The following is a 15,233-nucleotide window of genomic DNA, read 5'->3' as shown; positions in this document are numbered from 1 at the left end:
CTGTATGTCTAATCAGAGAGAGAGGGGACAATGTGCTGTTAATTACACTAGTCCACAAAAGTTTTACAATAACATTTTCTTATTCATTGGCTTAACAATTTTGGGAACTTTTGTAGATTTTGATTGATTAGTCCATTAAGTTGAGTGTCAACACGTTTCAACCATTGTAAATCTACAGACGGAATCGGCCATTGTCTTATCCCTTGCAATCCCTGGTGTGTTTGTTTGTCTAATAAATTTTTAAACTTTCCTAATTGCACTGTTACAGGAATCATCATCCAAAGTTTGAAATTTTATAGGACATTCTAACATGCATAAATTAACTAAAAGTTAACCATGAAGTGACGTACAAATTGACAGATGCACAGACCATAATTTGAGAAAAGCTATGTGTTATAAAGATTACCAACTTTTTTATTTATTTTTCAACTAGATGCTACGCCCTTAGAGGCCTCTAGTGTCGCTTGATGAAGGGTGGGAGGGGTAGATTTTGACAATCGTTGAAACTTTAGATTTTGTTCTAAAAATATAAAAAATAATTTTTTTCATGGGAGGATTTTGTGATTCATCATTGGGGATGTACATTAATTTATTTACCCTTGTATGATGTTGGTAATATATTTTTAGGTTTGTTTTATGTTGTATGTGGGTTGCAGCTTTTCAAGACCATTTTCTAACCTAGGTAAGTTTTCAAACCGATTAATATCTGGTGGATTAGAACCGGTTCTCAGCCTTACTATCCGCAGAAAGCTGTCTATAATATGATGCGATAAATGACTTTTACAGTATTGCTTCAAAACCAATTAATATCCAGTGGATTAATAACCGGTTCTCAGCCATACTGAAAAATTATGTATAGCATCGTATTATAACCAGTTTTCTACTAATATACAATTTACAATTTTTGTATAATTAAGGACAGTCTGGTTAGATAACAGTAAGCTTTTTTCTTTAATTTAGTCAGATTTGAATTGTCCTATCAATTTCAAACTTGGCATAGTGATTCCTGTATTAGTTAGGTACGATTTGGAAAGAGTAGCAACTTTAAAATCGTTAACAGAATGTACTTATATTCATTTAAAACATGTCGATTTTTAATTATATTTGACACTAAATTTTCATATCTTATGAATATCTGATTTTTGGAATACTGATTCCTATTACAACAAGGCACAATTTTATAAGCAAAGCATCTCTATAGTGTCTTAAGCAGTATACTGTAATCAAGTAGTTTTGCAACAAATTTACTAACAATTTTGTTTAGACTTATGCATCTATATTCTGCTAATTCAGTTTTGACACTATTCAGTGTTAATGTTGGTTTGTCCTACCTTTACAGAGCTTTGCTTTTATTGATGTTGTCATCCTTGTGTATTTCTTTAAATTACAAATCATTTTGTTTAGATTTATTAGAAATAATAAATTTTTATGTGATATAATTATTCTATTTATTTGATTTTTGGGAAACTGATTCCCATTACAAGAAGGTATAAAGTCAATTAAAAATCATTTTGTTCAGATTTAAAGAGAAGCAATAAATTTTTAAGTGATATAAATATGCTTTTCATTTGGTTTTTAGAAAACTCATTCTTATTACAAAAAGGTACAATGTTATAATCGAGCATCTTTATAATGTCTTAAACAGTGTACTGTAATCAAACAGTTTTGCAACAAATTTACTTATAATTTTGTTTTGACTTATGCATCTATATTCTGCTTATTCAGATTTGTCACTTTTAAGTGATATAATTATCCTATTTATCTGATTTTGGAAAACTGATTCCTATTACCACAAGGTAAATGTCAATTGACAAATATTTCTTTTTAGATTTATTAGAAGCAGTAGAAACAGGATCTACTGGTGAAGTTATCAAGTTATTGGATGCTGGAGCTGATATTGAAGAGAAAAATTATTATGGTAGGCTTTAATCACTGCACACTGGTCTGAAATTGCTTTTTTTTTATCAACATTTTGTTTTCAGCCGTTGTTGGTAAGCTTTAATCATTGGATTCATCTAAAGGGATAAGACAATGACCGATAAATTGATGTACAACCCATATAATGAAATACAATTATCACTTTAGTAGATTAAAATTAAGGTTTGAAACGTTTGTACACTCAACTTAATGATCCAACCAATCAAACTTTAATAAATTAAAAGAGGATAAATTTGCACACCCCACCCAAAGGCGTGTTAGGTTAGAAAAAAAAACCCGCAGAAACGGTTTACACAGGATGTACTGGGACCTTATGGTGAGTTCAGAACATGCTTTCTCTAAATTGAGTTAGTAGCTTCCCATAGTAGAAAATTTTAAAATTACCTTTGGTGATCAAATTTTACTTTAATTTTTTGACTACCTTCACCTATCCTGCTTTATTGTCTTATTTTGTCTTTCATGTTCACCATGCAAATTCGTTCACATTGCAGTTGAAATGACAGATATTGGAGCTTTCTAAAAAGGTCTCTAACATTTTTCTAGCTCTAATACTTTATGAGATATCTTATTTCAAAGTATTGCTGTATAATCATCTTTTACACAGCAAAAAGTTGAAATATAAAATTAGTTATTTTAGAGTAAATTACATGCACATTCATATAAATCTCTCTAATTTTGCTCCAAATTTACCAAATTGAACAGTTAAGGTGCCTAAACCTATCTACATTCAATGGACAATCCAAATCCACACTTTATAAGACTTTATAAGTCACCAGGAGAGGCCTAAAATGTAATATCAAAGAAACAAATGTAATCTAATTTTAATTATAAATCACTTTTAAGGCATTTTTAATAATGTAATAGGTGTTTTAAGGTGCAATAAACTCAAATTAATTATGATTTATTATTTTTTAAAATCTCAGTACTAGTTTAGAGTACCTAACAGTGTATATTAAAAAAAATGTGGCCTAAGAATCATTTTTTTTCTTTTATTATATGTGAGATCATCCATGAAAGTCTTTTAATTACTTTGTTTTCTTAGGGAAGGTGGCAAAAACTAATTTTGTTTCATAAGGTTATAAGAAAATTTAAAAGACCCATCAACTATTCTTAGAAAAAATTACTAGAAATAATAGATTATATTTGTAAACTGCTTGGAAATGCTTAAAATTCTAACAAATTTTTTGTTTATTTTCAATGATTATGTCTATTTTTCTTACAATATGTTTCTTTTGGTTCAAAATATCATGATTGTGTTTTATTGGCTTTCTCATTACAAAGTGACAATTTTTTACACCATAACTTATCTTAAAATCCTTGCTAAAGTCAATTAAATTTCAATTTATTTAAATAAACAGCAAATATTTTTTCCTTTAGCATTTTTTAAATTCACTTCATCATGCTCCTGTTGACTTATAAAGTCTTAAAAAGTGTGGATTTGGATTGTCCATTGAATGTAGATAGTTTTAGGCACCTAAACTGTCCAATTTGGTCAATTTGGAGCAATATTAAAGGGATTTACATGAAGATACTTGAAATTTTCTCTAAAATAACTAATTTTTTATTTCAACTTTTTGCTGTGTAAAAGATGTTTTTACAACAATACTTTGAAATAAGATATTTCAAAAAGTATTAGAGCTAGAAAAATGTTAGAGACCTTTTTAGAAAGCTCCAATATCTGTCATTTCAACTGTCATGTGAGCGAATTTGCATGATAAACATGAAAGGCAAAATAAGACAATAAAGCAGGTTAGGTGAAGGTGGTCTAAAAATAAAAGTAAAATTTGATCACCAAAAGTAATTTTAAAATTTTCTACTATGGGAAGGTACTAACTCAATTTAGGGAAAGCATGTTCTGAACTCACCATAAGGTCCCAGTATATCCTGTGTAAACCGTTTCTGTGGGGTTTTTTTTCTAGCCTAACACGCCTTCGGGTCGGGTGTGTTTGAACATTTTTGGCTGATGTTTCCCAAATGACATTATATTAGAATATTCCATTATTCTAATATGACGTCATTTGTAATTTTTCAGCATAAGAAAATTTGCGATTTAGCCTTATACTAAAGTAACAGTAGGATTGTGTGTGTGTGTGTCTTTGTGTACTGAAGGATTTTGCAAACTGCTAAACTGATATGCTTCTCCTTTACAGGGTAGCTTCTCATAGGACCTGGGAAGGTTTATAATTATTTTGGTGGAGGGTACCACCACCATCCAAATAAAAATCTAAAATAAAAAACTCCCCCCTTTTCAAGGCCCCTAGAGGGGCGTAGCCACTAGTATGCACCAGCTTATACCAATAACGAAATTAATTATGAAAAAAATCACGACACCTATATGTGTTTTTCAGCTGTCGTTGGGGGGCAACACATCATAAAACTGACCACCTCTCCATTTGCCCCCTAAATATTATTTTAGATTTATTTCGCTTGTTGGTTATACCTTATTCCTGAATATGCACTATAAGGAGCTTTGTATATGATAGTTATTTCTTGCATAATATTATAAACAGCTTTCCAATGATAAAATAAAGTACAATTATAAAAAAAAACTGGTTTTAATCATATGATTGTACATTTTTATATTCGTAGAAAACTGGATATAATATGATGCTAGACATAGTTTTTTTGTTTGGATGAGAACCAATAGTAATCCTTCAGATATTAATTGGTTTTGAATGAATACGAGAATAGTTATTTCTCGTATCGTATTATAAACAGCTTTCCGCGGATATAGAATGTACAATTATAAGATTAAAACTAGTTTTTTTAGCCCCGTGGTGCCGAAGGCACCGGCTAAAAAAACTAGTTTTAATCTTATGATTGTACATTTCTATATTCATAGAAAACTGGATATAATACGATGCTAGACATAGTTTTTTCGTATTCATGAGAACCCGTTCCTATCCACCGGATTCGAATGAATACGAGAAATATAATTATTTAGGTGCTACAAGTCTTATCATTGCAGCTCAGAAAGGAAATTTGGAAGTAGTGAAGTTACTTTTGCAGAGAGAAGCAAATGTCAATGCAAATTACAACTATGGTATGTTCTAAATCAGCTTTTACCAACAACAAAATTAATTAGAAAAAAACCATGTAACCTATACAAAATTTCAGCTGTCGTTGAGGGTCAACACATAGTAGAACTGAAGACCTCTACATCTGCCCTCAAAATATTAGACTAATTTTGTTTGTTGGTTAAACCTTATATTGGTTATCCTTGGTTTCCTCTTGGACCTTTATGCTACCAATTTTATCGTAAGGGGAGGCCTTTTAGAATCATGACATTTTTTGCCAACAATTTAAATTAAAACAAAGGTTTCTTTAAGAAATGTATTTAGGAAATACTCCATTGATTCTTGCTGCTAAGAATGGACATGAAGATATTGTTGAAGAGCTGATACAACATGGAGCTCATGTTAATGATAAGAATGTAGATGGTTAGTTTATAGGCTAAAGTACTTAATTTAATAACCATAGTAAAAAAATATTTTTCTACCAACTGATGCTTGATTTTGTTGTTACTTATACTCTATCAACCATCTATCCTATCATTTAAAGTAGTAGGTTTTTTTCTGTAGCCTGGATTTTGATAAATAATAAATCTTTTGTGTTTTCCATTTCATGGAAGCTTTACATAGTTCCAGAGCTGGATAATCAAAACATTTATACTAGAATCAAATACTGGAAACACCCACCAGCTCAGAGGCAGTAGTCTAGTCATTTTACAATGCCAGTGAGCTGATGGGTATTTCCAAAATGTTTCCCAACTCACATCTGCCATTTTCATTTAAAGATTCCTATTAGGTGAGCTGCCTTTTTAAAATTGGTTCACTGGATCAGCAGTGGCATCATTGTGAATTAAAGATCCAGCTCTGGAGTGGGTTTGTGCTGTTTATCTTATTTCCCTACACCTTTTATAGATGCTAGGTGCACAGTTACTAGTACTAAATTAAGTATCATGTATGAATAAATTTATTTTATTGCCTTTGTCATTAAACCATTTGACACTTCCAATTCAACCAAAAAATTTATAAGCAAAAACATTATTTTGAAATCATAATAATTACTGCAAAGATTTAAGCAATTGTGTTATTGTAAAGGATGGACTCCCTTGATGGCAGCTGCTCGTGAAGGACATGGAGATATTGTAAAGAACCTCATCAACCTCGAAGCTAATGTAAATGATAAGAATAAATTAGGTAAGTTTTTTTGTCCAATATAATATCGTGTTAATTATTTTCTATATTTTTCTTAGTCTTACCATTTGAGTAAAAAAATAGAGGAGGATGGAGTTCAATGTTTCCCTGTTCTAACTTTCAATTAGGAAAATCAACCAATAACATTGGGAATATTAACACAGCCAAGTCGCTACAAAAGAGCAGAAAGCTATTTGTTAGCAGACAAAAAAAAACCTAAACAGAAATGTGTCATATATCATATCTTCATGGAGCTGATTTGAATTTAAAAGATATCAATGGCTAGGTACACAATGATATTAGTAAATATTTATCTATAGGCCTTTTTCTTAAAATGTCTCTTTCAGTGTAAAGAAATACAATATTTTCATACTTGTCCATATAGGTCTTCAAAACCATCAAATTTTAAAGTGTATATTTATGTCTAGGAGTGACTGGTCTTATTTTGGCAGCGAAGAATGGAAACACTGACGTGGTGAAAATATTGTTAGAACATGGAGCTGATATTAGCGCAAAGGACAATAATGGTACGCTATTAGTTTATACACCCAACTTTCTATTTATCTATATATGCATGTACCCATCTATCTATCTATTTACAATATATCTATCCATCAATGTAATTGTCTCACTATTACATCACAATTCTATGCATTTGAAATTCTAAAACATATAATTCTTTCTGTTATTTTTTTTCTCTGTAAACTGGCCAATGACATTTTTATTTTTTTGTCTAGGCAGGAACAGTCTAATCCATGCTGCAAGCAAGGGAAGAACTGATGTGGTTAAAATACTGTTAGAACATGGAGCTGATGTTAATTCAAAGGATAATGAAGGTTAGTTGTTCAATAGCATTTTAGATTTTACTAAAATTCTTCTATCATAAAAATGAGGTATGAGAAGAGGAGGAGTGGGAAATAATACCTCTAAAAAAGAGATAGATAATCCCTTGTTTTATGATGTAACATGCTGATTTTTTAGGGACTTTCTTTATCTTCATTTGAACCTATCACCTTTCTAAAGATGAGCAGATCTTTATGTGTAAAAACAAACACAATTTTATTTCATACTTATAAATGCATTTAAAACCATCGATTTTAAATTATCCAGTATATTTATGCCTAGGAATGACCAGTCTTATTTGGGCAGTAATATTTAAATCTACTGATATTGTGAAGATTCTACTAGAACATGGAGCAGATATCAAGACAAAGAATAAAGCAGGTTAGTTACTTATTTATGTATTCTAGGTGGAGAACTAAAGATGGATTTATTAGCTACCTAGTGACCATGGTGGCATTGTTGAAGATAAAGTCCATCCCTAGGTTAATTAGCAACAGTACCTTCAATAGGCATTGTGTAGGAGAAATTAAAAGTCTGAAGTGTATGATTGAAGATGGGTGTCTGGTGAACAAAATATTTCAGACATTGGCACTAGAGGTACCTGCAGCCTTGAGGATTGTCCTAGGACAAACATAGGAGTCCCAAATGTCGGAGTAGACCTAACCTAACCTATTTTAGACCATCTAATAGATTTTTTCAATGTCAAATCCCTGTGGGGAGCTTATTTGTACATTCATTTCTTAACCTAACCTAATCTGTATAGAAATACTTAATTGAATTAATATTTTATCATGCCTGCGTTTGTCCACTCCAAGGTTTGGGACTCCTGCGTTCTTCCTGGAACCTTGTGGATCAGTTGCCAGGAGGAATTATATATATTTCCTGTATCACATAAAAACTGATTAATATCCTGTGAATTAAAACTGGTTCTAAGCCATACTAAAAAATTATGTCTAGCATGGTATTAAATATATCCAGTTTTTTACCAATATGAAGATTTATATTGTATAAATATGAGATTAAAACCAGTTTTTTAGCACATGCCTTTGGCATCTTTGGACTACAAAAACTGATTTAAATTTTATAATTGTAAGTTTTATATCTGCGGAAAGCTGTTTATAATATGATGCATGAAGTAACTATTTTGTCTAGGAATGACCAGTCTTGTTTTGGCAGCAAGGGATGAAAACATTGATGTATTAAAAATTTTAATAGAACATGGAGAAGATATCATTTCAAAAAATACTGCTGGTTAGTTGCATATTTATTAGTGGTGAAGCTACTCTGTACATTAAAATGTTTATCTGTCTGTTAGAAACCATTTGGGAGTAATGGTAAGCATATTATATAATATATCAAGGTTTTTTTGTCTGAAGCTCAGGAATTCAAAAACTACTAAACTAATTGGAATCTCTTTTTATGTGATCTTCACTATAGGTCTGTGATAGTTTTAGAGTAAAGTTTTAGGATGGTTTAAAAATAATACAGACTCCCTCCTAGATGATACGGTTGTCAGGATTCGGAAGCCGCACCTCAGCCACGCATAAGCCTCAGTTTTAAACCTGCTTGTGAGCAGAAAAAGAAATTTCAGAAAGAAGGATTCTCTGCTAAAGAGCAGTTTTATACATCCAGCTGAATTTTATAGTGATAAAATGAAGATATCACTGAGGCTTAGACGCGGCTTACGCGCGGCTTCCAAACCCTGACGGTTGTATTTGCTAGTTTGATTTATATTCAAATAATTAAATTTACTTGACTGCTATATATGGTTGCTTTTTTAGGTAAAGATTTTCCTGATCATTTATTTTACACCTTACTTGATTGTTGTTCAGTCTGTCTGAACCTCTAGATGACATCAAACTTCTTTTTTTTTCTTTTGCTCTTAATCTTTTCTAGTATCACTTCAAAACTGATTAGAACCGGTTCTCTGCCATACTGAAAAATTTATTATTTTATCATAACTAGTTTTTTATGATTATAAAAATGTACCATTATAAGATTAAAACTAGTTTTTCAGCCCATGCCTTCAGCATCTTAGGGCTAAATTATATTTTTACATCCATGGAAAGCTGTTTATAACACAATACTATAAATAACTATTATCAGCTGTAGAAGATGAACTAAAGAGTTTTATGTAAAGATTTGCATGACCACTGGCCACTTATTTACAATGTCCATTTCTCTGTTTGTAAAAAATTTCTGTATTCATATTTATGCTATTCCCTACAAACATTGGGATACTTTTCATTATCAATCTATTTATCATTACTTTTTTTTCCAAGATAAATTTTGTTTAGATTTATTAGAAGCAGCAGAAAGTGGATCTACTGGTCTTGTAAAGAAGTTATTGGATGCTGGAGTCAATATTGAAGAGAAAAACTATAAAGGTGGGCAAGAATGTCTTCCAAGCTTTTTATTATAGAGGGGGTAAAACATCTGAATTTTTTAGTCAAAAAAAAAATTACTTTTTGATTGTGGGGGAGAAGCAATTTGCCCCCCCCCCCCCCACCCCTAAATTATTTTAGTGGTAGGGGTAAAAATAAAAATTTTTAGTTTAAAATAATTCTTATTTTTTTTCAAACTAAGGACATTAAACCATGGCCCTAAGTGGGTAAAACAAATTTGGGGAAAATGCCTAATTAATTCAGATATATGTATTAGTAACCAAAGTACATACGATTTCTCTAAATTTATTGGTTTCATAAATTGAAGTAGTAATAAAAGCTAATAATTAAGTTTGTTTAAGTTTTATTAAAGAGACTAAGCTCAAAAAAGTTCTCATCTGATTATCAAATCTTAACACCATCTCATTTATAAAGTCTCAAATAGAGGATAAAACAGTAAAGGACAGCTTTCTCTGAATTAAATAAAACCATAATAGTTAAAAAATCCCTAGAAACAATAAAATATTAAAAAATGATCAGATTTTCTGTGGTTTTCCATTTTATCTTTGCAAAAAGCAGCTAAATAAAATCATAACTCTTTAATATTTTTGTCAAGAGGACTCTTTTTGTTGGATAGTTACTGGTTCTCAGAAATTGTGTTTCTATCCAGTTTTCAAGAGAATTTTAAAGTGTTTTGATGCTCAATCCCTTTAAGATAATTTTAACTGAAATAAAATATATGTTTAGGTGCTACAAGTCTTATCATTGCAGCTGAGAAAGGGAATTTAGAAATAGTGAAACTACTTCTACAACATGAAGCAGATATCAATGCTAATTACAATTATGGTATGTTCTGAATAATATCTTAATAGTTATTTCTTACATTGTATTATAAATACCATTCTGCAAATATAAAATGTATAATTTGGCATTATGGAGCTAAAAAAATGGTTTTAATCTTATTATTGTACATTTTTATATCAATAGAAAACTGGATTTAATATGATGCTATACATAATTTCCAGTATGGATGAGAACCCATTCTAATCCATAAATATTAATCCATTTCAAAGGAATACAGGAAACATTATTTAGCTATTAAACAGGAAGGAAGAGGACAAAGGGCTGTCTATTGCACTAGTCCCCAAAGTTGTATAATAAATTTTCTTAGAGGAATAATTAGGTATTGTTGGTGTTATGACATCATTTAGTCACATTTTATGCATGTTAGGTAAATGTTAATGGTTTCCCTGCTGAGTCTCAAAAATGGAGAAAAGCTGCTGTGAATATAAAATAAAACACATGTTAAGAAACCGACAATACCCAATTATTCTTCTTGTAACTCATAAACTGAAATCCATATCTTATATACGTTTTTAGGAAATACTCCATTGATTCTTGCTGCTAAGAATGGACATGAAGATATTGTTGAAGAGCTAATACAGCATGAAGCTCATGTTAATGATAAGAATGAAGATGGTAAGTTTGAAGATTAACCCTTTATAGTCAGGCCCCTTTCTGCACCTTAATCGGTCAGTAGGGGCGTTCAACACCCTCTTTATTATCTCAGGTCCTATTAGAGCTAGGAGCTAAAAGTTTTTTTTGGCTTGTTTCCTGTTTGATAATGAATTTCTGACTATAAGTGTGTGAAGTCAAATTTCGCTTCCTGTACTCTTTTATTTCACAACCTTTGTTTTAATTTGAAGTTAAAAATTGTGGTCACAGAAGCCTTTTAAAGATTTCTGGAAACTAGAGAATATTTTAGTATTTTAGTAGCATAAATTGCTTTGCTCAAGTCAAAAAATATTTTTGCTCTTTTCCTGGATGATCCTGCCAGGTTTGCTGTCATCCTGTACCCGCTAGGATGGAGATAATCAAAAAATTCCAACTTTCAGTTATGTCTTATACCCATATTTAAAAATTCACTCAGTTATGGCCCTCTATCTTTAACACACAGAAATTGAGATAGAAAATATAGTAAATTGAAAATAGTCATAATAATTACTGAAAATGCCCTGAAAATTTTGTATCTCTATAAAGGATGGACTCCATTAATGGTAACTGCTCGTGAAGGACATTTGGCAATTGTAAAGATCCTTATCAACCATGGAGCTAATGTGAATGATAAGAATATGGCAGGTAAGTTTTTTCCAGTATGGCTTTGAAACTGATTAATATCTGCTGGATTAGAAACAGTTCCAAGCCATACTGAAAAATCATGTATTGTATTGTATTATATCCAGTTTTCTATGAATATAAAAATGTACAATCATAATATTAAAACCTTTTTTTATTAGCCTGTACCTACGGCGTCTCATAACTAACAAAACTGGTTTTAATATCAAAAATGTACATTTTTATATTTGCAGAAAGCTTTTTATAATAGGATACAAGAAACAACTATATTGCTTAACTTTTATCCTAATGTATAATATTGAAATGTTCATAAGTTTTAGTTTTCAAAAATACAACATTAGTTTATCTTATTGTATTTTAAACATCTTGGATATAAAAATGTTCTTAACAAAGGGATTTTATAAACTGGTCTTAATCTTATGATTGTACATTTTTGTTTTTGTAGAAAACTGGATATAATGCAATACAACACAGGATTTTTCAGTATGGCTCAGAACTGGTTCAAATCAAGCAGATATTAATTGGTTTCAAAACTATTAATTGTAAAGATCCAAGTTCAAAGATATTTCTAAATATGTGCCTATTCAGGTGTGCAACATTATTAGTTAGAGTAGGGGGAATGCCATGGCCCATAAACAGGTGCAACTCATTACCATGCACATTTAGATCTTCTGTAACAAAGGTTGTGCAATCAAATAGTTGGTTGTCTGCTGGGTTAAAACTTAATCTAATTCCCTGTGTTTTTGGACAAAAAAAGGAGACATTTGGCTCCCATTAGTTATCCATGGTTGTTGGACCTGGTGTTTGAGCACACTATATTTTAAATATAATCTTTTGGCATTTAGGATGGACAAGTCTTATGTATGCAGCAGATAATGGAAACACTGATGTAGTGAAGTTTTTATTAGAAAATAAAGCTGATATTAATGCCATGGATGGTTATGGTAAGATTTTAAAAAATGCCACGTCTCCTGGTCATATACTGTCATGCGTCAGGTTGTAAGGGGGATGCAAATTTCAGATCTTAGTTTTTGTGATTTGAGAAGAATTTATCTTTATGGCGTATTAAATAATCTTGCAAGCATTGCTTTAATCTTTTAGAAAAACATAGCAAATCAAATACAAAAACAGAGATCTAAAATTTGCATCACCCTTCCAACTTATCGCATGACTGCGTATGACTGGGAGAGGTGGTATTAATTTGTTCACTATCCAAAATAGGCTTATACTTAGTGATTGGGTGTAATTGAGATTTGAGGAAGGGATAAATGGGTACTAAAATTAATAAGATATAAAAATTATTTATTAACTAAATAAAATGTGAATATGCAGTATATTTTAACACTCTAACAATATTATCATAGAATAGTATATTATACAATTATATAGTAGCTTAGATTGTAAGACTAGTTAAGAATATGACAGTAATATTACAAAAACTTTTTTAGATTTTACCTTTGATAGTTTACATTCTGGGGAATGATTAGGGTGAAATTAATTTCATTGTCTAAATCCTATATCCCTGCTTTTCTTATTAGATTAAAAAATTATGTTGTTTTGAATGAGCTTTATTGATTACACCCTTTTCTCTATTGTCTGTATTTTAACTGAGCTGGATCTTTAAATTATTTTAGTGGTGAGCCAGATTGGGGTGAGCCAACTTTCGTCTCAATTGAAAATTTGGCTCACCCCAAATCTGGCTCACTACTGAAATGATTTAAAGAACCAACTCTGTACTCGGAACCAAAGAATATATAATGTAACTAACATATTTATATCTAGGATGGACAAGTCTTATGAGGGCAGCAGGGGATGGAAAGACAGAAACAGTGAGACTACTTCTACAACATGGAGCCAATGTGAATCATAAAGTTAATGATGGTTAGTTACATAATATTATTTTACTATATAGTGTATCTTTAGTATATTCTATCCAGCTATCTATTTATCCAATTATCTATCTATCTATCTATCAGTATACCTCTCTCTGTATATCTAACTATACTCTGTACTAGAGAATATATAATGTAACTAATATATTCATATCTAGGTGAGACAAGTCTTCATCTTGCAGTAAGGAATGGACACACAGAAACAGTCAGACTACTTCTAGAACATCAAGCTGATATGTCAACTATGAAAGATAATGATGGTTAGTTACATAATATTAGGGTTGGGCCGGATATCCGGCCATTTTTAATATCCGGCCGGATACCGGATATTGAAACTATCCAGCCGGATATCCGGCAATATAATCTTTTATATTTTACAATATAATTTTTTTAAATCTTAAATGGCTGTAATTTTTTCTGAATATGTTTATCTTTATGTAAATTTTATGTTAGAAATCTCAAAACATAAATTTTGGCGGTGGCAGCAGTACTTGGCAACTGCCAGCCGCAAACCGACGGTTTGCAGGTAAACGGCAACGGATTTTATGAAATTGTAATATGTCATGAAGATATATAAAAAAAGCCTAAGTTTAAAATTTGAAATCTTCAAGTAAAATTTGAGGTCACAGGAACCGTTTAAAGATTTCTGGAGACCTGGAGGTTCAGGAATTGCAGGATTATACCTGGAACCTGAAATCAACTTGAACACCTATTTTACATATGAGGAATAGGATTTACGACTATAGGATATTTTAGTATTAGATAACATGAAATGCTTTGTTTAAGTAAAAAAATATTTTTACTTTTTACCTGAATGACCTTACCAGATTTGCTGGCATCCTGTGCCCGCCAGGAAGGAGGTATTAAAAAAATTTCAACTCTCAGTTATGTGTCATACCCATATTTTGAAAGTCACTTAGTTATAGCCCTCTACCTCTATACACAGAAAATTGGATAGAAAAAAACAGAGGGGGGGGAGGGCAGGCATTCAACACCACATCCCCGCCCATCCTCCAACCGTTAGGGGTTGATATTACAGATTGAGGGAAGTAATAGTTCATTAGATTTATTTGCTAAGAAGAAAGATCATTTAATGCTTACCTTATTTTTAAGTTTTAATCTTAATTTTATCCTATTATACAAAGTAGTAAGCTTTTTTTGTCTGTAGCAAAGGATCTCGCTAACCGCTAAACTGATATGGTTCTCCTTTAGAGTGAAGCTTCTTACATGTCCAAGGGTGGTTTTAGGCTGTTTCATTTTTATAAAAAAAGTCGTTGTAAGGTTTTGAATTATTTTTCTGCACTTTCATGTCCCTTCTAATATCCCTAGATACTAGGGACGCAGCTGCTAGTATAATATAAATCACTAGTTTTGCGGGTATAGTCCTCTTTGTGGCAACGACCTTTAAGGAGCGATTATTCGTATTTTCACAGTAGCTTTCCTCCTATTTCTAGCCCCTTGCAGGAGACTCTAACATTGCGGGGCCAATTGCCTAACCCTGCAGGGCAATCATCTAACCAAATATAACCTAACCTAAAATAACCTATTAAAAGCAATTTTAAAAATACATCGAATCGCCCCTTAAGGTGCGTTGCTACAAAAGGGACTATATCCTTTTTTGATACTTTAATATGTAGTAATTTGGCCGGTTATCTGGCCGGATATCCGGTAATTTGGCCGGATAACCGGATATTTGCCGGGTATCCGGCCGGTTACCGGATATCCGGCATTTGAAATCAGCCGGATATCCGGTATCCGCCCAAAAAAATATCCGGCCCAACCCTACATAATATTATTATAATATATTTGTATCTTTAGTTTATTCTATCTATCTATCTATC

The 15,233-nt window shown here is 31.5% G+C and overlaps 1 protein-coding gene across 1 annotated transcript in view; it reads left to right on the top strand.

Annotated features, from left to right (window-relative positions):
- The window catches only part of LOC145307134 (uncharacterized), a 66,580-nt gene that overhangs the window by 97 nt on the left and 51,250 nt on the right, over positions 1-15,233 (top strand). The window contains exons 2-17 of the mRNA XM_080149493.1: positions 628-682; positions 1,829-1,918; positions 4,883-4,981; positions 5,280-5,378; positions 6,042-6,140; positions 6,566-6,664; positions 6,875-6,973; positions 7,263-7,361; positions 8,133-8,231; positions 9,278-9,367; positions 10,112-10,210; positions 10,745-10,843; positions 11,405-11,503; positions 12,346-12,444; positions 13,283-13,381; positions 13,551-13,652. Of these exons, the coding sequence (XP_080005619.1) occupies positions 628-682; positions 1,829-1,918; positions 4,883-4,981; positions 5,280-5,378; positions 6,042-6,140; positions 6,566-6,664; positions 6,875-6,973; positions 7,263-7,361; positions 8,133-8,231; positions 9,278-9,367; positions 10,112-10,210; positions 10,745-10,843; positions 11,405-11,503; positions 12,346-12,444; positions 13,283-13,381; positions 13,551-13,652 (1,525 nt within the window). The remainder of the gene's footprint in view (positions 1-627; positions 683-1,828; positions 1,919-4,882; positions 4,982-5,279; positions 5,379-6,041; positions 6,141-6,565; positions 6,665-6,874; positions 6,974-7,262; positions 7,362-8,132; positions 8,232-9,277; positions 9,368-10,111; positions 10,211-10,744; positions 10,844-11,404; positions 11,504-12,345; positions 12,445-13,282; positions 13,382-13,550; positions 13,653-15,233) is intronic.

Source organism: Acartia tonsa, chromosome 15 (assembly GCF_053477335.1).
Source record: "Acartia tonsa isolate MP-2025a chromosome 15, ASM5347733v1, whole genome shotgun sequence".
Lineage (NCBI taxonomy): Eukaryota > Metazoa > Arthropoda > Copepoda > Calanoida > Acartiidae > Acartia > Acartia tonsa.
This window is presented reverse-complemented; position numbering and strand designations above follow the sequence as displayed.